The sequence below is a fragment of the Bos mutus genome, chromosome 22 (assembly GCF_027580195.1).
Source record: "Bos mutus isolate GX-2022 chromosome 22, NWIPB_WYAK_1.1, whole genome shotgun sequence".
NCBI lineage: Eukaryota > Metazoa > Chordata > Mammalia > Artiodactyla > Bovidae > Bos > Bos mutus.
The window spans coordinates 12,088,566-12,116,026 of record NC_091638.1 but is presented as its reverse complement, the minus strand read 5'-3'; the positions used below and the strand labels follow the sequence as shown (position 1 = coordinate 12,116,026).

The 27,461-nt window shown below is 44.3% G+C and overlaps 1 protein-coding gene across 8 annotated transcripts; it reads right to left on the bottom strand.

The window, feature by feature from the left end:
* Positions 1-1,721: 1,721 nt before the first annotated feature.
* On the bottom strand, positions 1,722-26,903 carry EXOG (exo/endonuclease G). 8 transcript variants are annotated; one of them, XR_011461867.1, is made up of 8 exons: positions 26,700-26,903; positions 23,326-23,475; positions 20,729-20,868; positions 18,967-19,043; positions 16,850-16,964; positions 2,791-5,765; positions 2,542-2,620; positions 1,722-2,449 (listed from the first exon to the last, which is right to left on the bottom strand). XR_011461867.1 is itself a non-coding variant. In XM_005901134.2 (7 exons), the coding sequence occupies exons 1-6, from the start codon at positions 26,860-26,862 to the stop codon at positions 5,304-5,306; spliced, it is 1,107 nt and encodes a 368-aa protein (XP_005901196.1). In that variant the 5' UTR covers positions 26,863-26,903; the 3' UTR covers positions 1,722-4,845; positions 5,285-5,303. The 8 variants fall into 8 exon arrangements, 2 of the variants coding, with proteins under 2 accessions (XP_005901196.1, XP_005901195.1); XR_011461870.1 differs by having other exon boundaries at positions 3,637-5,765; XR_011461864.1 differs by having other exon boundaries at positions 2,542-5,765.
* Between the last annotated feature and the right edge of the window lie 558 nt (positions 26,904-27,461).

Sequence of the window (27,461 nt, the reverse complement as noted above, 5' to 3'; positions counted from 1 at the left end):
TTAACAACACAGAAAACTCTTTTCTTGAAGTACCCTTTTCACAACCCTTTTTATCACTTTCTGGATTCGTATTAATTCTTCCCTTATTTTTTCCATCCAGAAACAACCACTAACTTGTAGGACAAAATTATCATCATCATATTTTTCCCTCAAAAAAAAAAAAATCTCCAGTCCTTATACCTTCTTTAGCTGGTAATGCATCTCGTACATGCTTTAAACACCGAAATGGTTCCCTTCCCATTTTAGTAGCTTTAAAATCATATTATAATTTTCAACCCCTAAAAAAACCCTTCCTCTCTAGTGAGAACAAGCAAGCAAGCAATTGTGAACTGTCTGTCATACTGGTGTCAGCAAACTTAAGAACATATTCTGTAACCTCTAAAAACAGGCATTTTTTCTAACTACAATTTCTTTTCTCAAAGTGGTATAAGACATGAGTCTAATGAACACAACTATCCTTAGTTTCCCTCTTGCAAAAGCAGGTAATTGCAGATTTCATTTGTAAACACTTTTCTTTAAGCCAATTAGAGCTCATGTACAAATTAACTTCAGCAACATTATTCAGACGCATACTCTGACATAAATACATCCAGACAGATCTCATTTTTTTTAAATCTTTTTGTATTTCTTGACTCAGTCACTGCACTTAAATTTATCAGTTTATGAATAACAGTCACAATAGTCAAATTTGCACGTTTGATTTTAAAAGGATCTTTTTCTTCTCTCCTTTTTCCCCCCCTTTGACTTGAAGTTCTACCAATTAAAACTCAAGGCTGAAGTCCCAGGCAAAGTGGGCTGTGTTTGTACTTCAAGGGCACGGTAAGAGTTTACTTTCTGCTAAGAATATTTTTGTTCTCTCAGGGTCAGTGTTCTGAAAAAAAGTATTTTTATCAAGCCAGTTTTCTCTAATTGTACATGCAAAAAGGATCAGTTTTGGAATTTCAAAACACTTTCAACCAATTTTCTCCACCTAAAGAATACTGTGACCACATATGACCACATGGCGTTAGTTCTCTTTCCCTTATTTGCAGGTTCATAGATTGCCCAGTCTGCCAGAATTTTCCCTAGGAGGCTGTCAGATGGAATCAAAATGAAGATGTGCTTGCCATGTGTGTCAAACACTCGCTGGCAAAACCAAAGGCACACCATACCAGAGAAAACCAAACTTTGAAACAATACACGCACCCTAGTGTTCCATTCAGCACTATTCACAACAGCCAAGACACAGAAGCAACCTTCATGTCCATCAGCAGAGCAAGGGGTAAAGAAGACGTGGTGCATGTATCGAACAGAGTACTTACTGCTCAGTCATAAAAAAGAACAAAATAATGCCACAAGCAGCACCGTGGATGCAACCAGAGATTATTATACTAAGTGAAATACATCAGAATGAGAAAACAAACACCACATGAGGTCATTTTTAAGTGGAATCTAAAATGCAACACAAAAAAGCCTATGAGACAGAAACAGACTCACGGCCGTGGGGAACAGACCTGTGGCTGCCAGTGGGGAGGAGGCTGGGGTTAGCAGATGTAAGCTATTATATACAGAATGGATAAACAAATCCTACCGCATAGCACAGAGAACTGTATTAAGTATCTATGATGAACTATAATAGAAAATATATATATATGTAACTGAATTACTCAGCTGTATAGTACAAATTAATGCAACACTGTAACTCAACTATGCTTCAATTAAAAAAGACACAGTCCTGTGTCTACAACTTATTTTTTTAATACAATTTTAAATGGTTCAAGAAAAGAACGCAAATAAGACAGTATCGAGGGAGAGGACATTCACTGTACTTGCAACTTCTCTGAAGGCCTGAAATTAACTCAAATGTATTATGTTACAGTGACCCCTAAAGGTACTGTGGTTTCAGGGCAGACCAGTAAAGTTTAGGAACACGAAAAAGAAGCCCCACCAACCACCAACCAAGCATCCAATCTCCCTTGCCCCAAATTATACAGAGTGCAGTGCCTCTCGTCAGCTCTGTGACCTAAGGGTTGGTCCCTAGAGGTGGGGGGCCTATGGTATCCTGTGATAGGTCGTCTCCATGACAACATCCAGCACAGCGGGCCTAGAGGCAGGCAAGAGCAGGAGCTCCACAGCCGATACGAGGCCACCCCTCACCAGCTCCACCAGAATGAATCAGAGGTTCGAGGAGGAGACCAGGGGCCCATGAAGGGGAAGGGTAGACCAGGTGGATGGGGGAGTGAGCGGGCAACACAACAGCAGGCCCTGGGTGGGGACAGGCGCTGACGGGAAATTCGAGGTGCGTCATGCTGACACCAGTGACCGACAGGGGCTCAGGAGGATGAGGCCAGGGAGCCTGTGGGCACTCACGGTCACTCCTAGAGCAGGGCTGCAGGCTGCACCCGGCCCCGCAGGAAGCCACTCCCTCCAGATCACACTCTGCCTCTCCTGCTGGGCTCCAGTCTAAGTCCTGAAGGTCGGACAGAGGTTTCCAGTTGGAAGACTGAGGCCTGAGGCCAGAAGCGCTGGCAGGGGTTTAAGGGGCTCGCATGCCCATCCTACCTTGGCCACTTGTGTGAGGTCCCCCTGCCACACGATACTGGTGACACAGTCTCAGTGCACAGACCAGAGAGCCCGAAGCCTCGAAATAAAGATGTCACTGTGAGTGGAGAGAGTAGGGAGCCCCTCACCCCCAGGCGGGCTCTCAGCAGCAGAGCCCCCAGCCTGGTCCTTCTCCCCGGCAGCACCGGGGCTCCCTGGGTACATTGGGGTGGAAGGCAGAGTCCCAGGTACAGGAGCCCAAAAACTCACAGGACCGAGGAGTGCTGGACAGGGATCGGCTCAGGGCAGTAGTGAGGTGGAGACACCTGGCCTACGGCTCTGCTGCGTCTGAGCCCCAGTTCTCAGACGTCCCATGGGAGGAGGCGGAAGTGATCCGATTCAGAGGAACGTCCTGAGCTCTATCTACACAGTGCTTCCGTTTCAAAGTTTGTCTTGAAGGGACTTACTGGAAGTGTGGAGACAACAATTCAGGCATCACTTGTATGCCCACACAACTTTTGTATACGATAGTGAGGACTGGGAGACGGCACACTTATATATATATATATTTAGTATGAGTAGCTATCTCTATGTTCCACAACAACCAGGTAGCATTTTCTAACACGTTTTCTAATGACTAATTTTCTAATTAGAAAATTTCTAACATTTTCTAATTACGTTATAAAATGCGTTAGAACACTTGACGGATCTAAAAATCAAGATTCTCTACCATCCAGGTGAAGACAGAGGAGCGAGAATGGCATGGGAATAACGCCCCGTCTGACAGAAATGCCCGCGGGGGCCTGGGGACATCAGATGGGGCTCGCCCCTGAAGGGCAGCAGGACCTCTGCCCCAGAGCCACCCTTGGGCTCCTGGAGAAACACCCAGATTGTATCACCTCTCCGATAAGGAGAGAAAGTAACAGATTTTTTTTGGTTCCACAGTGACATTTTGGCTTTTTCTCCCTGAGAAGAAAAAGACAGGCACAAGCTAATGGGGAACAGTGTGTTAAGAGAGGCCGGTATTAATCAGGCTGGGGCATTCTGACCCTCCTTCCCAACTTCTTTCTTTTTTACCCAAAGAAAGCAGAACAAGATCTACCATTACCATCTTACCTTTATCTTTTCCTTTAACGTAATTTTATTTATTTTGGGCTGTGCTGAGCCTTTGCTGCGGTGAGAGGGGGCTGCTCTTCATTGCCGTGTACAGGCTGCTTGCTGCGGGGGCCTCTCCTTGCAGAGCTCGGGCTCTAGGCGCTCAGGCTCACGCTGTGGCGTGCATGGGCCTAGCTGCTCCGTGGCACGTGGGATCTTCCAAGATCAGGGATTGAGCTCGTGTCCCCTGCACTGGCAGGCAGATCCTTAACCTCTCAACCACCAGGGAAATCCCTTGTGCCTTTATCTTAACGTTTTGGCATTTCTGCTAGAGATAAACACATCAACACCAAGAAAACTGTTCTGGTAACACCACTTGGAAAGACAGCAGTGATGGGACACAGTCAGACAAGTGCCTGTATGATATTTTAAGATATTTTACTGCCTACGCTGATGACAGCCCATGAGAGGATCCCACGCAAATCCCAAACTGGAGACCTGGCTCAGAAACACAGCCACTGCCTCCCCTAGAGCTGGCTGTCTTCGGGTCTTTGGCCCAACCACCTGCCCGCTGCCATCCACGTAGACAAGCAAGACAAAGGTGAGCAGGTCACAAGCTGGTGACTCTGCAGGCACAGACCCTTCTTAGGTTCCTCAACCTATGGGACAAAAGGCCCATCTGGAAAGCAACAAACCCATGGATTTGGCACCAGCCGGTCACTAGAACCGCATTTCTGAAGGCAAGTAGGGCTCTGATAAACCCCAGAAAGCACTGACCTCTCCATTTAATCACTGTGACTACTTCTTCCCAAAGAACTAAGGAGGGTTCAAGTCAGAGGACATTCAAGTCTCTCTGGCTGGACGGCAGACAAGAAACCAGACGCTCTCACCAAGCGGGCCTCAGGCTCACAGACACCCGTGGAAGACCGTCTTTCTGAGTCAAAGCCTCTGTGTCAGAGATGACTTCAACATACCCCACGTGGGGTGCCTCGCTCCTCGTGGATTACTTCTTTGGGAAGATGAACTTTGGGCAAAACACTTAAGCTCTCCAAGCCTCAGCTTCCTCACGGGTAAGATGAGGACAGTGCCGTTTCCCTCAGAGGGTAGTTGTGGGATAATACATGGAAAGCAATGAGCTTTGTATACACGACCCACTAAGTGAGCAGAAAATGCAGGTGCTGGGTGCTTCTACATGGCAGAAGAGGAGAAACAGCGGGTCCACGAGAGGAGCTACGAGAAAGAAATATACAATGCATGTGGCCAGGATAATGCATAGAGGCGTTAGACCAACTCTAGAGGCGTTAGACCAACCCACATCTAATTAACAAAAACATATAAATAATACTGGGCTCCAAGAAGGCTGAGCAGATACAAAGACCCTGTACGACTTGGAGACAGAAAGTGTAACACCTTCACACCCAGTACCTCCTAAGGGACACATCAGCAGACACAGCCCTCCGGTTAGCCTGACACAGGACCAGCCCATGATCGGCAGGTGCTAACAGTTTCCTTATATAATCACTTCCTGTGTCAAATACTATGCCAACCGAAAAATCTGACATCTTTCACCTTTTGGGGAGAAATTTGGTCTGAAATTTAGGATTCCACCATTTTAAGAACAGAGTCGCTAAAATACAGTATCCCGAAGAGGCCACACCCACTTCCTTACGTTCACGCTTCTGAGAGAACTACGAGGGCTTTTCCTCCAGGACGCCTGACCGCTCCTGAGCTCGGAGTTCTTCCAGTTTCTTCTCGTAGCGAGTCATGAAGTACTCGTCGGGCTCGATGCCTGCGTTCCGAAGGTTTTCCAGGACCTTTTCCAGTCTGACTACCGATCGGGCCCCCTCTACCTTTCTTGTGCTCAGGTACAGGGTGAACTCCCGGAAGTCCAGGAGCTTACAGGTGTCCACCGAGCAGATGTTCCTGATGTCACTAGTTCTATCCAGATGCGGGAAAAACACCAGTCCCGACAGCTTCTCCAGGTCCTGCAGGCTCACCTGGAACTCACTCAATTGGGGCTGGAAGCCAATGGCCTTGTTGGGCACCACGAAGGCCCCGAGGGCCAGGGGCTCAGCAGACCCCGCGCTTCTGCGTGCCAGGATCACCTTGTACAGGTGGGAGGGCACTGCCACGTTGTCCTCGCCGATCACCTAGGGAACAAAGCAGCTGTATCAGCGATGCTAATGTGCACTGCTAAGTCACTTCAGTCATGTCCTACTCTTTGCAGCCCCACGGACTGCAGCCTGCCAGGCTCCTCCGTCCATGGGATTCTCCAGGCAAGAATACTGGAGTGGGTTGCCCTGCGACCCAGGGATTGAACCCAGGTCACTCATGTCTCCTGCACTGGCAGGCAGGTTCTTTACCACTAATGGCAGTTGGGAAGCCCAATTTGCACTGTACTGTTCTTAGTCACTCATTGTGTCCGACTCCTTGAGACCCCATGGACTGTAGCCCGCCAGGCTCCTGTGTCTATGGGATTCTCCAGGCAAGAATAATGAAGTGGGTTGCCATGCCCTCCTCCCAACCCAGGTCTCCCACATTGAGGTGGATTCTTTACCCTCTGAGCTACCAGGGAAGCAAGTCCCAAATATTTCCTGAAAAGACTTCCAGATGCAATTCCAAAAATGCACTTAACAAGCTACTCCACCCCATCCCAATGGATTTCAATTCAACTGCCAAAGGTAATAATAAACCAAGACAGATTCTCAGAGAAGATGAGCATTTAACAGGTAGATTCTGATCATCTTTAAAGTAAGGTCACACCAAAGACCAGGGCTCCCATTCTCTGCTCTCTTTGTAGGACAAAGGAATGCCAGGAGTGAGTCCTGGGTGTTTCAATGGACAAGAAAAGCCGTTGCCTTCTCTGTCTCATAATCAGAACTTTCGGTGCTAACATTCAATAGTCAAAACTGCCAGCTCAGGAACTCCCAGCTCTAGAAATAAAAATATGGCCTAGTTTATCAAATTCACTAGGGAGCTAAACAGCCTTTCAAGAAGCAGCCAGACAGACCACATCAGGATCGCTATCTCCAGTGTCACCTAGACTGCGGCTCATTTTAAAAATTACATTAGGTAAATGTAAACGCCGTCTGCTCAGAGCTCTGCACACTCGCATCTGCCATCAAACACACAACTCCTGAATGTGTCATCAAATTTAACACTTTGTAAAGGTCTCCACACGATGAAGCAGCCAGAGCCCGGTTCAGGCCTGCAGACAACTTGGTCGCCTGTGCGGGCTGGCTGTAATAATGAAGTAACACTGTTAGGAAACCTGTTCAGATTTCCTTCCAATTGGCCTAAGAGCCATTATCTGTTTTCTGCAAAAGAAAAAGTGAGCATCCGTTTCCTTAATGGCCTCCAATAAAATGACGCGATGCCACAACGGCATGCTGTGCTGGCCCCGGTCCTCCCAGGCCCGCCCGCCCTCTAAGAGGCCTCCCTTCCAGACCCAAACCGCCAGCTTGGGCAGGCCCCGCCGGCAGCCCAGATAAGACAGAGGGACCAGAGCCGGAGAGGGTTCGCTTCTGCCTTCCCCAGCTCCTACCCACGCGGCACAGCCCAACGACTCAGGCCATCTGCTGCCTAGCACGCAGGGAGGGCCCCACCATGACCCACCACAGGGGTGCGGGGAAGACCCACCCAGAGGAGTGATCTCTAACTAGCTGTCCTGGAAGTTAGTGCAAGCGGTTGGTCAGGGTGCGGTTTAGAGTAAGGTTCACGGAACTGCACAGCCTACGTGACCCCCTCCAACAAGTCATTTACGCGTGTTCCTCACAGGCCAAAAAACACACCGAAGTGAACCCGATGGGGTGCACAACGAGCGCACAGATCACCAAGAGATGTTCACTCAAGAATGCAACTCAGGCGCTGTGCCCGGCACGCTGGAAATACTAAAGGAATAAGGCTGAAAGTAAGTAAATACAGCTCGCGCTGCTCTCAGAAGCGTCCCATGGCGGGGAGAAGTCAACACCCACAGTTTTCACTGCAGGCAGAATGTGGTGAGATATCAATAGAGCATCAAGGCCTGAGCTAAGGGCGTGGGTGCAGAGGAAGTCAGGAACCAGAACTGAGGGCAGGGCAGCAGCTGCGCCAGGGTTTACAGGGAGGGGAGTCTAAATGGCCTTCAAGCTGGGAGCCAACAGTTAAGCAAATCCTTGGTGCCACCTGGTGGACATCTCCATCACTGCAGCGCAGACCTCAGAATGCCACTATGATGAGCCTTCAAGACCAGTCGCTTGAATATTTTCTCTCCTCATGGACTCTTTGTTTACACACACAAATGACAACTCTCAAAAATAATTAGTAGGTCAAGCCTGTGTGCTGCCAACCAGGGTTTCTAATAACCCCGGTTCATTAAATTCTAGGCAAAAGTAAAGAAGCTTGACATTTTAAGATTCATTGTTTAACCTCATGGAAATCTACCATTTCTATTAGATTTTCAAAAACACTCACACACCTAGGGAACCTCCAATACTGCTTTTCAGAAACTGCACGGACACAGGAATTCCTTCTAAGAACCACAAAGTGTGACTCTTCCACCCGTGATCTTCTTGCAGTATTTCAACAAAAGGGGAGTAAGATATTCTTCACAGAAATAGAAAAATAGAAACTTAGCCACTCACTATCTGCTGATTCAGTCTGCTTTGTTCTCAGAAAGTAAACATCTTTAAGCTGCCTAATACAGGAACCAGTATTATTTGGAAATTCAGAAAACTCATTTCTTCATTGCATTTAAAACTTAAAAAAAAAAAACAAACCCTAAAATATTTTAAAACTTCTTTGTAGACAACTCAACCTACAACATAAATTCTTCCTATTTTCAGGAAAATTGGAAGACTTTCAGAATATGTTTCTAGAAAACAGGGCACCAAAACAGAATAGTTCAGCAAATTGAAACCCCAGAGACCTAAGGCTTTGCACTAAGTTGCAAGTCACAGCCACGGTATCTTCTTTTTTCATTCATAAAATGGCTAGTAATGATCCCCAAGCAGTCCATCTCTGAATAGTTCCGTAGACACAAAGACACATTAGTTGACAAAAGGATTTTGAAATCTGCAAGGCCTATGTGAAAAGTTATTTTTGTACCAGACATCATTCGAGAGACAGGAATGAAACTGCATTTGGCACAAAAGATGGTTCTGCACCGGGACAGGGGAAATGTGGGATTAAGCAAGATGAGGCCAGTTCAAGGTGGACAAAAGGGATTCAGAAGAAAGGAGGCTGGACATAAATGATGCCAAAGGACCCAAGGGCTTAACCGATTTATCAGTAAATCAGCAATAGTCCTTTTCATATAATATTTAGGTATAAAAATATTTTACAAAGGAAATTCTTGCTGCTGTTAAATTACCAAAAAGCACTGAACTTGTGTCAAGGCTGTAATGAAAACTGGAAATCAACCGGGAGTGACGAGAAAATACAATACATATAACAATCATAAAGCTGGCACTCGCTCACGACCTGAGATAAGCTTCCATACCTGCTGGCCTGAGCTTGTTTCTTCCCACCCAAGAGACAGAGATGACAATTTGCTTCCCCTGTCTCACCCCCAACTAACTCCTCACACTCAAAGCTGGGCCTTCATGCTGACTCCGTGCCAGAGAGACTGGCCACACACACACACCCAGGCTAAACCCGCTCTCTGTCGTGTCATATACGCAGCATCAAGAGGAAAAAAACATGTGCCTGCAAGACTCAGACAGATGTAACGTATCTGGTTACACTCCCTTGGTAAGACAATAAAAAGATATTCCAAAAATAAAACTGTTAGACACATCAAGAGATGAAGCCCTTAAAATAAAGTCAGACTAATCAAGTGAAAGAGACCGTGATGGTGTGATAAACAGGAAATCCTGACCTGAGCGAACAGAGGGACAAGTGAGGGCGTCAACAGGGGTGTGGCCGCCCCATGTGCCACCTGTGAAGCCTCTACGGACACTCAAACCTCGGGAGACGGTCCTTCTCACACTGGGCACCCGCCCTGGGAGGGGGCGGGAGATGCCAAGCCAGTGAAACAAGCACATCTGCCCAGACGGTCACTTCTACTGAGTGATTTAGGATGGGGATAAGGAAATATATATATCTATAGATTTGCTTGCTTTTTTAATAAGACTATTATTTTTATTTACTTTTTGACCCCAGCCTGTAGCAGTGAAAGCACGGAGCCCTAACTACTAGACCACCAGGAAGTTCCCAAGACTTTATTATTTATTTATTTTGGCCTCATCACATGGCATGCAGGATACTAGTTCCCCGACCAGGGATTGAACCCCTGCCCCCTGTATTGGAAACTTGGGAGTCTTAACCATTGGATCCACCCAGGGAAGTTCCATAAGGAAATATTCATCCAATACAAGAGTTGATTCCAATTAAATAGATATAGAAATTAAGACTACATAAAGATGAAATAGGAGATTTAAAAAAATAATTGCTGATCACAACAGCTGATGGCCTCGAAATCCCTGGAGGCATTATTTTTAATTTCCTTCCCCTTCTGGAATTAGTGGAAGTTTGGATAATGCTGTAGAAGGAAAAAAGACTACTAAGTACTTCTCACAGGACAACCCCACCACTGCCGAGCCGTCAAATCTGAAGCTCACTTTCTTGCCAGGACAATTATAATGTTCAGGCTGGAATCTTCAGGTATGTTTCATTTGCCTGGATTCCATCTCTTCTTGAAACAGGCACGTGGCTGACCTAAGCTATAATATTAAAGGGGGTGATTGTGATCAGAGCTGTCAGATGACTCACTTCTGATAAAATCACTGCCTCTCATCTTCCCGCGGGCTCATGTTCGCTCCGGTCCTATGACGCTGCAGTTCTTTCCTACATATTCCAGCAGACATTTCTGCCTGGCTAGAAGGAACCCTCCTCTTGGCCCATTTTCTGCTCTTATCTTTGCACGCCAGCAACTGTCACTTGTAACTGCTCTCCATCCACACCATGTTTTACCTCCTGGCCTTAAGTTTCTACATATGAAGAGCAGAACCATCCCTTCACTGGAGACTTTCGAGAGCTTAAAGAACAACACTGTGAATGACGGGCAATTCTCATACAAGGAGAGAGACCCATGTTTGGATTTACCCCTTGACAATTACTAGCAATGTCACTTGGATGTGACCCCTTGAAACCTCAATTTCCTCCAATAAAAGAAGATAATCACTACCTGTTTGTAATAGCTGTTTGCAAGGACGGACCAGGATAGCATGAACAAAGCCACATACATACTGGGAGGTATACAAGGCCCTTGATAAATCCCAGTTCATCTGCTCCACTTCCTCCAAAGTGCACATACTAGATACACAAAAGCTTCACCACTAGATAGAAAAGTAAACAAATATGTCATTTTTATTAGCTATATTCTACTAAAATAAGGTTCAGAGTATAGTTGTAAACAAGAAGGAAATACTAAATAGACAGATTTAAGAAAACAAATCATGAACTGTCATACATAAGTGCAAAGCATTCCCTGGGAAATAGGATCCATGATTCAAATATGTATTTATTCCTTGAGAGGAACAGACCCACTTCAAGGGCTGGGCAATGCCACGTGCCCTTTCTTAGCATCTCTTAAGGACATGGCTTTATCCATAATAGTTTTATTACAAATTGCCAGAAAATAACCTGAATTTTTAGTTGGGCATTCAAGTTGAGCATTTGCACCTGCTGCAAATCTTTTTTTTTTTCCCCCAAAAAACTCTTTTTGAAGTGTAATTGATTTATAATGTATTTGCTGCAGGTATACAGCAAAGTCATTTAGTTTTGTATACACACACACATAGGTATTCTTTTTCAGATTCTACTCCATTACAGTCATTACAAGATATTTAATACAGTTCCCTGTTGGGAACTGTAAACAGCAGGGCCTTGTTTACCCTTTCATTTTTGCCTTCTTCCCTACACAAGTGCTCTAATCCAACTGTCTGAGGGACATACTGTTTCTTAGCACACATCCTACTTTTTCCTCCCTCTTCCCCTTGCCTAGCTTTGCCTCCCATGTCTGTTTTCCTTAGCCAAAGTCGCCCAAGTTCATATGCGCGTAGATTTATATGCATACATATATTTTTAGCCCAACTCAATTCTTTTTTTTAAATTTTATTTTATTTTTAAACTTTACAATATTGTATTGGTTTTTGCCAAATATTGAAATGAATCCGCCACAGGTATACATGTGTTCCCCATCCTGAACCCTCCTCCCTCCTCCCTCCCCATACCATCCCTCTGGGTCATCCCATTGCACCAGCCCCAAGCATCCAGTATCCTGCATCGAACCTGGACTGGCAACTCGTTTCATACATGATATTATACATGTTTCAATGCCATTCTCCCAAATCTCCCCACCCTCTCCCTCTCCCACAGAGTCCATAAGACTGTTCTATACATCAGTGTCTCTCTTGCTGTCCCAACTCAATTCTTAAAATGGTGAGCTCTGAGACAATTTTTCCAATTTAATTTACTAACGGATCATAGTTTTTCATGCTAAAAAATACACTAAAGATTTTTAAAGGTAAAATTCCACCTGCAGTCAAGTTTGATCTGAAAAACGATGCTGGGCTTCCCTGGCAGTCCAGCGGTTAAGAATACACCTGCCATGCCCTGTAATATTGTGGGAGGCCTCCACAACAGAGCAGCTGTTCACAGCTTCAGCAAAACCCGAGTACAAGTTATTAAGTAAAGGAACTGATGAAAGTTGTTGACTCAAAGACATAGAGAGAGAGAGAGAGATGACTTCCACGATGTGAAAGAGAGGAAAGAAGGGGAAGAGTATCCAAGAACACAGTTTGAAGCATTGCCGGGAGCCGGTGAGGCATTCCACTCGTGACAAAGGTCATGAGGAAGGAGGCTCGATATACGCAAAGGCGGGATCGAGCCTCAGGAGTCCCCCCGGATATTCTCGAGCATCTGCCCCCAAAAAACCAGAGTCTGCCTACTTTATTGCTTTGTGCTCTTACCTCTGACTTTACTGGGGGCTGTCCCCCACCACCATCTCGCTCTCTCTGTCAAAGAGTTAACTTACAGCTCCAATTAATAAAGTTCCTGGGCAATTAGGAGTGTTTAAATCCAAACCCCTCAGATGGCTCTCTAACTGACAAGTTTACCCGGACTCCTCAGCTATGCATACGATTGTTTACAGTCTCCCAGCCTCAAAAGGCAAGGGAAGCTTAAGATATTCAAATAGCCTCTCAGAGAGTTAGAAACTGTCAGAATAAAACTAGTAAAAGATTTCATTGATGAACCAATGTTTGTTGCCAAGTTTTCACATCCCCTGAATTGTATCCTTGAATATGTATTAATTAATATAGTTGGTATATAGAAAAAATAAGTAGTGGCCTTGGTGTTAGTAACTTTAGACCCTTAAGGTAATAAATTCTTTCCTTTGTTGTAAACCCATTACACATCCACCCTATAGGAATGCAATTTTATCTTCGGAAGATGGCGCCAAACCTTAAAATAATTACTCTTAGAGAAAATAAGTCTTTGTTGATAAGTCCTTGTCAAGAGTCATAAAATGTTAATAGGCCTTCTGGCCAGAAGATGATGTAAATCACCCAAACCATTTGTATACGATAAATTTGCAGGAAAGAAACCCTGGTTTTTGATAAGGGTCAAAGACTGCTGACTTTGCATCCCCTATTATCCTCTATGTGTAACTTAGGGTATATAAGCCCCTGTTGAAAATAAAGCTACGGGCCTTGCTCACCAGCGCTTGGTCTCCCCATGTCATTCTTCCCCTTAACTTCCAGCTGAGTCTCCATCTGGAGCGCGGATATCCTCTGCGACCATTTATTTGCCTGGGCTTCTAAGACCCACTCGAGAAGGTGTCTAAGGTGGGGCACCTTCCGCTATTCGAGAAGGCGCCTGTGGCCTCCGTGGTCAGAGCTAACCTGGTGTCACGGGTTATATTGATTTTCCGCGTAAACCAAGCTACTCAGCCTCTTTTCTCCACTGAATTTTCCTACTGAGCTATCCTCATTCTATTACTTTTTATATCTCTAATTAACATATAAATAGTCGCCTAGGCCGTCTCTCCTTCGAATACCCTGGATCAGCCAGGGCTGGACCCCGGCAAAGCATGTCGTTTACAATTCCATGTACATGCCTCCCATGTAACAAGTACTTAAAGATTTGCTGAATTAAAAGATTTGCCAGTGTGAACATGAATAGGTCCTATCAATTACTACAGACATGGAAAACTAATGTTACAGGTTCAGAGGCCCACAGTCTGAAAGAGAAGGCCTAAGACCGATAATGCTTTAAACAAAAAAACAAGACTGTTACTCAGAGTACACCCTTCAAGAAGCGCACCATGACTGCCCTCACACATTCGTCACCATGATGCTAATCAGGGTCAGAAGAGCTGACAGGTCTCTTCTAAAACTCTCTTTGAGAATACCTATACACGCCTGTATGGCATTCACTGATCGACTATTTAGTAGGAAAAGCAAGGTTAAGTCTTTTTAGTAGTTAATTTTATATAACCCAGTGTAACAGAATTCGGTATACAAAAGATATACTAAAGAGGTATATACATTTGCTTCATTCTGAATTGCAAATTTTAAATGTGTAAGGATGGCATGTGGAACACTTGTACACCCTTCACCTGGATTCATCAATTCTGAACATTCTGCCCAATTTCGTTTATCACTCAACCTTTTTCTATGTTTTTTTCCCTGAATCTTTTGTATTTCTTAAGAGCAAAGACATTCACTTACATAATTACAGTATAATAATCAAAGTCAGTAAATTTAATACTGATAAAATAAAATTATCTACAGACCTCAAATGTAACCAATTGTCCAAATAAAGTCTTATTCAGCAACTTTTGTTTTTCGGATCTAGGATCTGATCTAAGATAACACAATGCATTTTATTTCATGTATTTTAGTCTTTCAGTTCAGTTCAGTCGCTCAGTCGTGTCCGACTCTTTGTGACCCCATGAATCGCAGCACGCCAGGGCTCCCTGTCCATCACCATCTCCCGGAGTTCACTCAAACCCATGTCCATTGAGTCAGTGATGCCATCCAGCCATCTCATCCTCTGTCGTCCCCTTCTCCTCCTGCCCCCAATCCCTCCCAGCATCAGAGTCTTTTCCAATGAGTCAACTCTTCACAAGAGGTGGCCAAAGTACTGGAGTTTCAGCTTCAGCATCACTCTTTCCAGTGAACACCCAGGGCTGATCTCTTTTAGGATGGACTGGTTGGATCTCCTTGCAGTCCAAGGGACTCTCAAGAGTCTTCTCCAACACTACAGTTCAAAAGTAGCAATTCTTTAGTCTCCATTAATCTCGAACGGTTAATTTCTCAAGCCTCTGTCTTTGAGGACATGCCTCTGTCTTGGACGACACTAACATTTTTTGAAGAATGCCCGTCAGCTATTTCATGGCATGCCCCTGAGTTGGGGTTTGCCTACTACTGCTGAGTGATGACACTCAACAGTACGCATCTTGGCAGAAATGCCACAGCAGTGCCACTGTGTCCTTCCCAGTGTGACACGCCATGAGGCAGCTCATCAGGAAGTCTCTGCTGCCGGTCCTTCACTCCCACAAGCACTTCTGGAACACTGAGTGTGTGAGCACCTCTGTGGACGCCTTAAAGACCCACCATCACTGCTCCTCAGAGCCAGACAGGGTGATCACAAGCCAGTCATGGGGGACAGAATATACCCTAAAGTTGTAATTTTCCTAACTCTGTTTCTCAGCTCATTCAGTTTTATCACAGACCCCCTTAGTAACTATGTAACCTATGTAACCTAACAGGCGGCATTTACTAAACACCTGTTCCCTCCAAACACACCCACTCTTTGACTTTCCAGGAAGTCCTTCAATCTCTGTTTACTTCCTCGACCACTTCTCTTATTCCTCCTTACCCCACTTCGTTCCTGGGCACTCGGTACGTCTCACAGTACATCAACCCAGCCACCCTCTTGGCAGAATCCTTCATCTTACCCATCAACAGGCGCGGCTACCTCTCTCACACCACTAATCATACTGTCATATATCTTCATTCTCCCTTTCCTTTAATCCATAAAGTTCTCAAATATCATGCATGTTAAAAAAATTTTTTTTTCACTTGTTTTTTAAAAAAATCCAAGCATCTAAAAAGAAAAGCTTTTCCTCCTATTTATTCAACTAACTGGGCTTCCCAGGTTGGCTCAATGGTAAAGAATCTGCCTATAGTGTAGGAGCTGCAGGAGACGTTCCATCCCTGGGTTGAGAAGATCCCCTGGAGAAGGAAATGGAAACCCACTCCAGTATTCTTGCCTGGGAAATCCATGAACAGAAGAGCCTGGTGGGCTGCAGTCCACGGGGTCACAAAGAGACCGACACGACTGAGTGCCTGAGCACGTGTTCAACTATTAATAACTGCAAGCTGGATGTCTTCCTGAAAGCTTCCCTCTTCTTCACCCCAAAAACTGAATTCGTGATTACTCTTTCCTGTCCTTCTCTATTTCTCCTCACCCTACCTGCTTGAGTCCAGCCTGTATCTATAACAATACCTAAATCCCACAACTCTGCTGTTGATCCTAAGTGTTCTGAGCTCACACCGCTCCATCTTCTGGAGTTCCCATGCTCCCCTCCTGACTCTGCTCACTGTTATTCCTCCATCAAGATCTAGCTCAAAAATCGCCTCCTCGGGGGACTTCCTTGGCGGTCCAGTGGTTAAGACTGTGCTTCCAATGAAGGGGCTAGGGTTCAATCCCGGGGCAGGGAACTAAGATCCCACAGGCCAAAAAAATAAATAAATAAATCCCCTCCTCTGTGAAGTCTTCCTGACCCCTGCAAACAGGATTGGTCACTTCTTTCTGAGACCACTTCCTCTATGCATGTATACATCAGCTCACACTGCAACATAATTAGCTGATAACATGTCTGTCTCCTTGTCTAAACTGTGCAATTCTTGAAGTCAATGGTTGCTTTGTAAGCCATCATTATATCCTCTATGGCTATCACTCCAACTGCTCAATAAATCCTTGTGAATAAATGAAACTAAAAAGTTGCATACAGAGACTTCCCTGGTGTCCAGTGGCTAAGACTCTGAGCTCCCAAGGCAGGGAGGTTCAGTCCCTGGTCAGGGAACTGGATCCTGCCTGCCGCAACTAGATAGCCTGCATGCGGCAACTAAGGCTAGTGCAGTCAAATAAATAAATATTTTTAAAAATAATAATTCTAAAAAGTACAATACAGAATGTTTATAATCTCACGCACATAAGCCTGAATTGTAAAACATGTTCCTACCTGGTAACTAACTGTTTTCTTTCCATCACTTCCAGTCTGAGGTAAGGTCAGCGGTCCAGATACTATCCAAACATCCTCAAACCGCTCTGTCAGTTCTCGACAGTACATTTCTATTCTGAAAAACAGAAAGCAAAAAGATACGTGACAGTCTCATACCTGGATGTAGAAAAGAAGCAAACCGTATCAAGTCCTTGGGAGAGGTAACAAGAATACTGAATTACAGAAATCAATGTAAACAGTGAATATGGCCTAAAACACTAAGAAGCAAATAAATAAGCAATGTTCTTCCCAGTTTGCTGTATGCAAAAACTTAAACACATGCATTTATACAACTATCTACATTTTCCTGTGTGTCCATTCAACATACAGTTTATGACTGAAATTTTGTTTTGCTTCCTTCCTTATTCTTCTATGCCAGTAGTTCTCAAACTTTATTCAAGAATTATGTATCATTTCAACAAACTGATATTTTTTTATGTAACTACATCTACTGTAGGACGATCAGGTTTATCCTAGCATTTCTTAAACACTGTCACACTGTATTAATAGAAATGAAATATTAGTAGCGTGAAATATTACTAGTGTAAAATGAAATATTAGTATTAGTTTTAAATACTTAAAACTCCCTAACAGAACTGAACGAAAGCATCTGAAAAATAGAGAACGCCCAGATGATTTTATACAATAGTTCCTCATCCAGAGAATACATGCCAAGACCCTCAGTGAATTCCTGAAATTGCAGACAGTACCAAATCCTATATATACTGTTTTTTCCTATACACATATATCCACAATAAAGTTTATATTTATAAACTAAACATGGTAAGAGATTATATATAATAATAATAAAATAGAACAATTATAACAATATGCTATAATAAAAGTTATATGGGTGTAGTCTCTCTCAAAATACCTTACTGTACAAATCCATCCATCGAAACCAAGCCCTTATCATGCTTAGTGGCTGTAATTTATGCAGCTTGAGATGCAACAGCAAAACCAGCACAAGTTTTGTTTTTCTTCACAATTTCATAGATAAAAAGATGCCTTCTTACATCAGAGCAATTTCAGCATACAATTTTTTTTCTTTAAGTCAACAACTTTTACCTTTTCACTTACGGGAAGCACTTTACAGCGTCTCTCCAGCCAATCCCAGTTGCCACCATCACTACTCTTGCATTTTGGGGCCATGAGTAAGTAATGTGAATACAAGCACTATGAAAGCGAGATGGTTACTGACCAACAGGTGGGACACACTGGACAAAGGGAAGATTCACATCCCGGGCAGGACAAGGCAGAAGATACTAGATATTTTTTATCTTTTAAAAAAAACTGTAATTAATTTATGTGGCTGCGCTGGGTCTTCAGTGCTGTGCATGGGCTTTCTCTAGTTGCAGCTAGCAGGCTCTCGAGCTCAGACTCAACAGCTGTGGCACGTGGGCTTCGTCCCCCACGGCACGTGGAACCCTTCCTGAGCAGGGATCAAGCCCGTGTTCCCTGCACTGGCAGGCGGACTCCCAACCACTGATCACCAGGGAAGCCCGGGAAGCACTAGGTTTTATCGGGTTACTGGGCAAGGCGCCAATTTAAAACTTAAGAAAATTAATTTCAAATAAATAAACAAAACTTATCATTTATTTCTGGAATTTTCCACTTAATGTTTTTGGACTGCGGCTGGTGGTGAACAAATGAAACAGCAGAAAGCAAAACCACAGATAAGAAGGGATTGCTGTGGACAGCTTCTATCAAAGACTGGTAATGGTTACGTTCAAAGGTGTGTTTCTCAAAAAGCTCAGCAAATCTTTAAGTACAAACAGAGCAAAATACAGAGTCCTGTGCCCAATGCACAGCGCTCCACTGCCTCGGGAATGTTTTCACTACTTTCTTCCAGACTTGTGATCAGTGGAAACAAGACCAAAATGGCTGGCTATGGATTGCTGTCTATACTTCCATAGAAAACCATGCCCAAATCCAGCAAAGCAAACTAGCCCAAAGCATTTATCTTCAGTATTGTTAGCATTTGAAAAACAAAAGACAGGAACAGCTCAGGCACGCATTCTCCTTGTCATATCCCTCATGTCCCAGAAAATCACATTTTAAAAACTCTCCCTGCTCACCTGTTCCAATATCCAGCATTATTATCAAAATTCTGAGGCACAATATTAGAGAGGTAAAAGGTTTCGGCCATGGCTTTCTGTGGAAAGAAATAAAAACAGGAACATGCGCTGAAATGCCTTCCCCTCTGAGACAGACCACCAGTTCCTTAGTCAAACCTTAGCTCCAGGCAATTACAGCCGCTATTTGTTTAGATAAATGAAAGCCACAACTGCTCCACGACAGAAAGCTCAATGATTATTATCAGAATAAGGACTGTAGCAAAAGAAGTCGTTTGGCGTGCTACCTTACTTCACAATTTATTAAATTCATACATGTAATGTCGACTACATGAGCAAAAAATTTCCAACATATGGCTAAAAGGTAAATTCTAGTGTTAAGCCTCTGGCAAAGAGTTTTTCAACCAAGGTCAGCTTTCGGGAACACAGCAGTATTTAAGTAGTATGGTACAAACACATTAGTTCAAAAGCAGTACCAAAAAAGTCCTGTTCTTCTGAATTTCCGGCCACTGTGTGTTCTTTCAGGCTCCCTGGTGGTTCAGACAGTAAAGAATCTGCTGCGATGCGGGAGATCCAGGTTGGATCCCTGGGTGGGGAAGATCCCCTGGAGAAGGGAATGGCTACCCATGCCAGTACTCTTGCCTGGAGACTTTCACGGACAGACGAGTCTGGCGGGTCCATGGGGCTGCAGAGTCAGACACGACTGAGCAACCAACACTTCTTCATGTGTTCATTCGCCTCCCATTTCTGGCCTGCACGCCCAAGGCTCTGGCCAGGTTTCTTTTCATTGACCTACACTAACTGCCAAGGTCACCAAATACTTGGTCTTCAAAAAGTGGCTCTCAGGCTTGCATGCATGCTGACATAACCTACGGAGCTTGAAAAAAACGGATGCTTGGGTCCCACGCCCTAGAATTCCTGATTTACCTGCTCTGGTTACAGTCTGGGTACCAGGATTTTTTTAAGACTTCCCCAGCTTCTTATAATGAGTATCCAAGGTTGAGAGTCACTATCTTAAAGACAATAATCACCAACAATTCATGTAATAAATCTCAACGTCAGAGAAGTCATTTCTCCCCTTTTTTGGCAGAAAAAGTATCCTAAACTAAAAGAGGCTAGAGACGTGACAACTAAATGTAATATGTGACTCATGATTAGATCCTGAATTGTTTTTAAAAAAGTTGTAAATGACATAATTGGGACAATTTGGCAAATCTGAATGTGAACTGTATACTAGATATTATTGTACAAAAACACATCTGCAAACATTTCTTAGGATAATGATACAACTTGATATATATTCAAATATCTTCATCCTCAGATAATATAATCTCCCAAACAATCTACCTAGGCATGAAGTGTTACCATGTCTGCAATTTACTGTCCATGGTTTAAGAAAATTCATACATAAAGTAAACGTATCAAGATGCATTTTATGTACTATCTTCAACTCTTCTCCAAGTCAAAATATTTTTGCTGTGCTCTCTTTTCAACTTTTCTACAGGTCTGAAATTTTTCGAGATAAAAATGAGTGAGTCGTTTAAGCTCATATTGGCTTTCCAATTCCCTTTTGCATAGCTTTTAATGTTCGTCACTCCACCCCTTTAAAAATGCTTGAGCATCTGAGCAAAGAAAAGAAGTGTAATCAGGGAGAAAATAAGAAAATTCTCAAGGGTTAGGGTTTGGGTCTTATGTTAATTTCCAAGTCCCAGGAAACACATAATACCAGCCCCATGTTCCCATCCCTCCTGAAAAATATGCCTACAGTTGAGAATTTGTTATTTCCTGCTGGAGCCATGTGGCCTCGTGACCACCCACTGCCAATATAGTCCTCGTTGAAGGCGCTGAAGGCTGGAGGGATGTTGGGATCCGGCTTGAATTTACAATGTTTTCTGTCTGCAGCACCTGAAGAAAAAAGACACACAATGTAAGTGCACAAATATCTCTCAAGATTCTCTAAGGCAAGCTGCCAGCTGCTATCTCTTTGAGCAGTTGGTACGTAGTATCAATCCTTAGTGATCGCAGGCACGTCTCAAGTTCCTGGGATAGTTCAGATACTTCATTTGAGTTTAGCAAGAACTAAGTCTTGCCTTCAGTCCCCCTCACCCCATAAGGCTACAGAAACAAAAGCAATATGGCTTTAGTTTACCAGGGCCACTCTGACCCTCTCTGGATTCAGGCATTCCCCCAAATATTGGTCTGGCAAAGCTCTACCATCATATAGGTTCTTCATATATATTTTTTTTTTTAAGTGATTTTTTTCTATATACTGCTAATAACATTTCTTGTTTTCGGCAGGAGAGTTAATCTAAATAACTTAGCCTGTCATTACAAAAACTGTAAAACAAATACTTCACACTAAAATCAAGGAAATCACAGGTATATTGCTTCCTGTTCTCAAATAATATTAATTAGCTCTATTTCACCTCATCAAAACCATAGAGCTCATATGATTAACAGTATGCAACACAGTGCTTTTTCTTACATACCTCTGAAAATAATAACTTAAGCACAAGATAAAATTAGTAAAGCTGAAATCCCATCTTGGGCAAACTGCTGTATTTAAAGGAAATTTATCAGACTTGAGACTAAATCAAGTGAGTTTCTCTTGATGTAAGTTTATAATCAGGGACTTCCCTGGTGGTCCAGCAGTGAAGACTCCACGCTCCCAAAGCATGGAGCCCAGGTTCAATCCCTGGTCACGTACCTAGATGACATATGCCACAGCTAAAGATCTCGTGTGCAGCAACTAAGGCCCGGGGCAGCCAAATAAATAACTTTTTAAATTGATAATCAATTTCACTTGCTATGATAAAGTTTACACTTACATCAGTTCTCTTCTAGCAGTAAGCATATTTCAAAGTGAAAGTGAAAGTTGCTCAGTCATGTCTGACTCTGGGACCCCACTGACTATACAATACAGTCCATGGAATTCTCCAGGCAAGAATACTGAAGTGGGTAGCCTTTCCCCTCTCCAGGGGATCTTCCAACCCAGGGATTGAACCCAGGTCTCCTGCATTGCAGGTGGATTTTTTTACCAGCTGAGCCACAAGGGAAGCCCAAGAATACTGGGGTGGGTAGCCTATTCCTTCTCCAGGGGATCTTCTCAACCCAGGAATTGAATAATTGGATATTTTACCAACTGAGCTACCAGGGAGGCCATGCATATTCCAATCCTCCTGCTATCCTGCAGGTTAATGTGTACTTTACGAAGGCACATGCTCATTTTAATATATTTAAACACAGTATGCAGTATACAGCAATGGAGAAATAATTTGTGGGTCATATAGCAAATTAAAAGGCAAATAACAGAATGGGAATAAAACAACTCTTGACAAATAGTCTTAAAACAAAAATTTCCTACAAAATTCAAAACAGAATATCCCCATTGAAAATGGTAAAGCAAAATTCACAAAGAAAGAATAAATCACAAAATACTAACCCTCAAAGTGAGGGTTAATTAACCCTGGTAACAAACACAGAGGAATGGTGGGAGTGTGACAACAAGTAGGACAGAGAGTGATAGTGGGAGTGTAAACTGGAAAGGCTCCCTAAAACTCACTCTAACCATAAACAGCAAAATCTGGCCATCCTAATCACAGGAGTGCATCGAGACACGAGGACATGTGGACAGATGCACGCACCTGCCTGCCTCTGCAATCTCCAATCACGTTCCCCCTCGCGACAGCCAGGCTGGCCTTCTTTTAGGTCCCCAGTGGAACAACACTCTTCACATGGAGGCCTCTGGAGAGGCAACTGTGCTTCTCCTTCCCTGTCTGGAATGCTCTTCTCCGCATCCCGCTACCCACCCAGCTCACTGCCATCCACTCTTCAGGCCACTTTCTCAGAGAAGCCTCGCTAAGCAGCATCAGGTTCTCCTGTTATAATCTCTCATCATCTTCTCTATTGTTCCTTAATTGCACAAACCCAACTTGCAATCACTTTTCTTCCAGAACAGTTATTGCCAAGTGTAACTACACGGTCATGAGTATTTGATAGGTCAACACACCCGCTCCCTGACCCAAAGTGTCCTGGGGGTAGAGACCATCTACTCTGGTCACCGAGAGAACCCCAAGGCCCAGCACAGTGCCAGGCACTTGGCAGGCATTTGAAGATATGTGTGGAGGTTATGAATGAGTGGTGCTCACAGCAGCCACATTTGTGACAAAGCCTCCAATTCATGTGTCAAGATACAGATCCTCTCAACCCCTGAGACAGCCAGGCAGGGTCCATTTATCTAGTAAGCCATACAAACATTTTCTACAAGTGCAGTAATGTAGAAAGGGTTGAAATTATTCATAACCCTCCTTGTTCTCAATTTGGAAACATCTTTCATCAATACCTTTGCTTCTAACCACCTACCCGTTATCTTGCTCTTGGATATATGTTCAAGAACCCATCTAGGCACCCGCTTTGATTGATCATAAGACAAGGCATGGTTAGTGTAACACCTTGTCTCTGTTCCAGCTAAAGGGAATCCAAATTGTTCCAAGACAGCCTTTTCCGAAGAACCTAAAAATGAGAAAGGGTGCAAACATAACAGTTAGTGAATTTTATTAGAAACAAAAAATAATAATGAAGGGGGTAAGACAAAGGACTGGCTCGACCATAACATTAATCAGGTGATCTAATTTTTGCAATTACTTACAAGGCAAAGAAGAGAGTAAGCAAAATACTAGTTTGGCCTAAAATCAATCGCAGAATTCTAGCCAAGCTACGAAAGAGATACCAAAGGAACATTTCATGCAAAGATGAGCTCAATAAAGGACAGAAATGGTATGGACCTAACAGAAGCAGAAGATATTAAGAAGAGATGGCAAGAATACACAGAAGAACTGTACAAAAAAGATCTTCATGACCCAGACAATCACGATGGTGTGATCACTGACCTAGAGCCAGACATCCTGGAATGTGAAGTCAAGTGGGCCTTAGAAAGCATCACTACGAACAAAGTTAGTGGAGGTGATGGAATTCCAGTTGAGCTATTCCAAATCCTGAAAGATGATGCTGTGAAAGTGCTGCACTCAATATGCCAGCAAATTTGGAAAACTCAGCAGTGGCCACAGGACTGGAAAAGGTCAGTTTTCATTCCAATCCCAAAGAAAGGCAATGCCAAAGAATGCTCAAACTACCGCACAATTGCACTCATCTCACACGCTAGTAAAGTAATGCTCAAAATTCTCCAAGCCAGGCTTCAGCAATATGTGAACTATGAACTTCCTGATGTCCAAGCTGGTTTTAGAAAAGGCAGAGAAACCAGAGATCAAATTGCCAACATCCGCTGGATCATGGAAAAAGCAAGAGAGTTCCAGAAAAACATCTATTTCTGCTTTACTGACTATGCCAAAGCCTTTGACTGTGTGGATCACAATAAACTGTGGAAAATTCTGAAAGAGATGGGAATACCAGATCACCTGATCTGCCTCTTGAGAAATTTGTATGCAGGTCAGGAAGCAACAGTTAGAACTGGACATGGAACAACAGACTGGTTCCAAATAGGAAAAGGAGTTCGTCAAGGCTGTATATTATCACCCTGTTTATTTAACTTATATGCAAAGTACATCATGAGAAACGCTGGACTGGAAGAAGCACAAGCTGGAATCAAGATTGCTGGGAGAAATATCAATAACCTCAGATATGCAGATGACACCACCCTTATGGCAGAAAGTGAAGAGGAACTAAAAAGCCTCTTGATGAAAGTGAAAGTGGAGACTGAAAAAGTTGGCTTAAAGCTCAACATTCAGAAAACGAAGATCATGGCATCCGGTCCCACCACTTCATGGGAAATAGATGGGGAAACAGTGTCAGACTTTATTTTTCTGGGCTCCAAAATCACTGCAGATGGTGACTGCAGCCATGAAATTAAAAGACGCTTACTCTTTGGAAGGAAAGTTATGACCAACCTAGATAGCATGTTCAAAAGCAGAGACATTACTTTGCCAACAAAGGTTCGTCTAGTCAAGGCTATGGTTTTTCCTGTGGTCATGTATGGATGTGAGAGTTGGACTGTGAAGAAGGCTGAGCGCCGAAGAATTGATGCTTTTGAATTGTGGTGTTGGAGAAGACTCTTGAGAGTCCCTTGGACTGCAAGGAGATCCAACCAGTCCATTCTAAAGGAGATCAGCCCTGGGATTTCTTTGGAAGGAATGATGCTAAAGCTGAAACTCCAGTACTTTGGCCACCTCATGCAAAGAGTTGACTCGTTGGAAAGGACTCTGATGCTAGGAGGGAATGGGGGCAGGAGGAGAAGGGGACAACAGAGGATGAGATGGCTGGATGGCATCACTGACTCGATGGACGTGAGTCTGAGCGAACTCCGGGAGTTGGTGATGGACAGGGAGGCCTGGCGTGCTGCGATCACGGGGTCGCAAAGAGTCGGACACGACTGAGCGACTGATCTGATCTGAAACTGTAGCTATTTCATTAACTGTTAAATAAGAATCCGATTTTACTGGGCTTTCACATCGAATTTTCAAATCTCTGCACCACACAATGCAGTGTGCTCAAGAAAAACTCCTGTCATCGATATAACTGAATGGGAGACAGCCTACCTATTCACCATGCTTTAAGAGTTAATGTGGGGACAAAAGCATATAGACTTAATTTTTTAATTTTTTTTTTTTTTAAGACCCTCATTCAGGGACTTCCCTGGCAGTCCAGTGGTTAAGACTCCAGGCATCCAATGCAGGAGGTGCTGGTTCAATCTAGGGTCAGGGAACTAACATCCCACATGCCTCGCAGCCAAAAAAAAAAAAAAAGCCAAAAACCCAAACAACAACAACAACAAAAAGACCACCTTACTGACACGCTTCCTCAATGTGCTGGTACTGAGGCAGAGATGTATGCTGCAGCAGGACAGTGGTAAAACCGGCTTTTCCTAGTGGGAGAAACTAAACACCCACTGGACAGGGAGTCCGTTTCCAAATAACCCTCTTTCGATGCCCTCTCCAGGCTTCACCTCACCAGAGTAGCCCTCTCGCTAAATGCCAAGTGTCAGAAGGAGCAAATGAAATGTACATGTTGGAGACAGAAATGAGCATGAGCTCATCTACTTTGTTAAACATAAGGTACACCTGGTAACTTGCAGATTTACTTGCCTTGAAGAAGGCTAGCAGATGTTCTTCATTTAAACAATGATCAAAGGAGGACAGCTCCGGGATCTGCTAAAACAGCGCTCCCCAACCTTTTTGGCATCAGGGACTGGTTTCCTGAAAGACAATTTTCTCAAGGACTCGGGGGTGGGCCTATGGTTTCAGGATGATTCAAGCTCATTACATTTAGTGTGCACTTTATTTCTATTATTATTACATGAGCTCCACCTCGGATCATCAGCCATTAGATCCCGGATCTTTGCGACCCTTGTGTTAAAACTATGGGGTCCTTCGTTCATTCATCTATACTTACTAGACGCCAATTATGTACCAGGTACTGGGCCGTGTATACGGTGGAGAACAAAACTTAAACACGGTCCGAGCGCTTATGGAGCTAACAATCGAAGGGAGGACAGAAGATAGTGAAAACCACGTGTGGGGATCAGTACTTGGGGGATAGTAGACCCCAGCGGGAAGGAGTACACGGAGCCGGCAGGTGAAACGCGCCGTGGGGAGGAGGCAGAACCGAGAGACTGGACAGCGGATGACCAAGGGCTGGGCGAGTAGCGACAGCGCGCGTCCATGGTTACGGCTCCCGGCCGAGGCAGTAGCCGGGACCCGAGATCTGGGGGCCCACACACTCACCGTCCGGCTCCCTCACCACCACCGCTGGCTCAGCATCCCGACTCCAGAGGAACTGCACGACCACGAGCCCAGTGCTTGCAGCGCCCGCGACAGCTCCGGCCACGAAGCCACTCAAAAAGCGCCGGGACCCACGGAGACGGGAAGCAAAACTTTTAGCAGCCATCTTGCCCGAGACGCTAGCCTTTTGCCGCAGCGCATGCACGCTCCAGGTCGGCCGCTTTAAAGCCAATCGCAATCACGGCGCCCAGACACGCATGCGCCACCTCGAGTCGCCTGGCACGGAGGCTCTCCCGGACGCCGGGGGCTGGAGCGCAAGCTCGCGCCCTCTGGTGACCGACCTGGAAGCCCAGGCACACGCAGGCTCCACCTCGTCCACTTGGACCGGGTGATGCGTGAAGGCATGACGCCGTGAGGTCTCAGTGTGTGTACATACAATCCTTTTAGTCCCACTTAATAGGTGAGTACACCACTTGCACATGCTTACAGTAAGGTCCTAAGAACCGAGATTCCAACTCAGATCTGATTCTAAACCCTGTGCCACATTAGGTGTGTTCATGATACGTGGCTTTGAAGTCGCGTGGTACACAAATCCTAACTTCCAAAGGCAGCTTTGCACCTCCTAAGGAGTTTCTTGACAAGACAGTACTCCATGGTAGTTCAGGACTCAATCACAGCACAGGGTTTTGGATCCCCACTCACCCACTTTCCACCTGCTTCCTCTTTTGAACAAGAATAATAATAATACTTCTTAGCCCCTAGGGT